Genomic DNA, 1,637 nt, shown 5'->3' with positions numbered 1-1,637 from the left:
AGGGGGACACCCCGTCACCTCATGTGGGGACAATGGCAGTTATGCGTTCATGCACGAGGGCGGACATGGGCCTGGGGGCTTAATCAAAGCTTTGCAAGGGAGGCGACAGAGGGGCTGGGGGCAAAGTGAGGTAGAGAGGGATCCCAGCCGTAGAGGGTCACAGAAACAAGGAGGGAGTGTACTGGCAGTGAGGACCACGAGGCTGTGTACCCCACCCCCGGTCCCAAAGTGACTGCCCTCACAGAGGGGTGTGGGGTCCCTACCTAAGTACTGGGTGGTCAGGGAGGGCTTCCTGGAGGGGAGGCCTGAAGGTCAAGTGGGATTTATCCCAGAAAGAGGGAGAGTGACTAGTTAACCATGGCCACCACACCATTACCCTGGACTGGGTGACTGCGAAACAGACATTCCTTATGGCTCTGGGGGCTGGGAAGTCCAGGATCAAGGTTTTTGGCAGATTCCGTTGCACCCCTTTCCTAACTTCACCAGCTGGCTGCCTGTGTCTGTCAGCTGGCTGCCAGCTCCTGCCTGTTCCCCTCTTTCCATCGTGGGGCCCCCCTCACAAGCTTACCTAAACCTGAACAGCTCCCAAAGGCCCACCTGCTAATAGTCCATCGGGGATTCTGGCTCCTTAACGTGTACAGTGTGGGGAGGGGGCACAGGCATCATGTGCATGACGGGGGCAGCGGGGGCTGCAGGCAGCAGGAAGGTGAGCAGCAAGCCACGTGCTCCCTGTGGGGGGCAGTCTCGGAAGCCCTTCGGGTCAGCAGGAGGCCAGGCAACCCCCGCCACAGGGGCTGTGAGCCCTTCTGGAAGCCCACATCCCACAGGGGCCCCTGGAATGTTGGGAGAGAGGGTCTGTGCCAGGAAAGGGCAGGGGAGGAAGAATGCTAGAGGGGCTGTGCAGGGGCTAGTGCCATCCGTCCTTGGTGGGTCTCGGCAGGAAGGGAAGAGGGAAGATGTTATGCCTACGATGTCTGGACAGGAGGGGGCTCTTGGGGGGTTGGTTTTCCCAGCAGATGGGTGGCCCTGGTTAAGTGACCCTCGTCGTTTGGATTCATTGCAGGGCACCCCCGGGAAGCCTGGAGAGCCAGGACCCAAAGGAGAAAGGGTAAGTGGGAGAGGTAGTTCCTGGACGTGACCTTGACAAGGTGGCACGGGGACTGTGTCCCAGATGCTCAGCCACCAGTAGCCACGCCTGGAGAGCCTGCCAGCCCGCTGCCCCCTGCAAAATCATGAGCCCACGAAGGGAGTCTTGTAGTGAATGTTGTTATTTTCCTTGCCTTTTTTTTTTGGATGTTATTTTAAGGAGGAAAATCATCGCAATTACAAATTCAAAGGCAAGCGTTCTGAGAGGTTGACAGATTTCCCTCTCGCCCCCCGTATGAGAGCCTGTGTGCATGATGTGCTCCGCTCCCAAAGTGCCAATTTGCCAGGAGCCAGATTTGTCGCCGGAGGTGACAAGGGAACAGATTTTCCCATAATGAATCACCTTGGCGGTCCCCTCACAAAGGCTCATGTCTACAAAGCACAGCAGGGGGAGGGCTTGGGGGTGTTTTTTGTTTTTGTTATTTTTTTGGTTTGTGTTTTGTTGTTGTTTTTTGGCTTTGGGTTTTTTTGTTTTTGTTTTTGTTTTTCTT

General features: G+C 56.2%; 1 protein-coding gene across 1 annotated transcript in view; it reads left to right on the top strand.

The window, feature by feature from the left end:
• Nucleotides 1-1,637, top strand: part of COL22A1 (collagen type XXII alpha 1 chain) — a 189,725-nt gene that overhangs the window by 177,245 nt on the left and 10,843 nt on the right. The window contains exon 57 of the mRNA XM_029923332.1: nucleotides 1,064-1,108. Coding sequence (XP_029779192.1) covers nucleotides 1,064-1,108 — 45 coding nt within the window. The remainder of the gene's footprint in view (nucleotides 1-1,063; nucleotides 1,109-1,637) is intronic.

Source organism: Suricata suricatta, chromosome 15, assembly GCF_006229205.1.
Source record: "Suricata suricatta isolate VVHF042 chromosome 15, meerkat_22Aug2017_6uvM2_HiC, whole genome shotgun sequence".
NCBI classification, from domain to species: domain Eukaryota; kingdom Metazoa; phylum Chordata; class Mammalia; order Carnivora; family Herpestidae; genus Suricata; species Suricata suricatta.
This window is presented reverse-complemented; position numbering and strand designations above follow the sequence as displayed.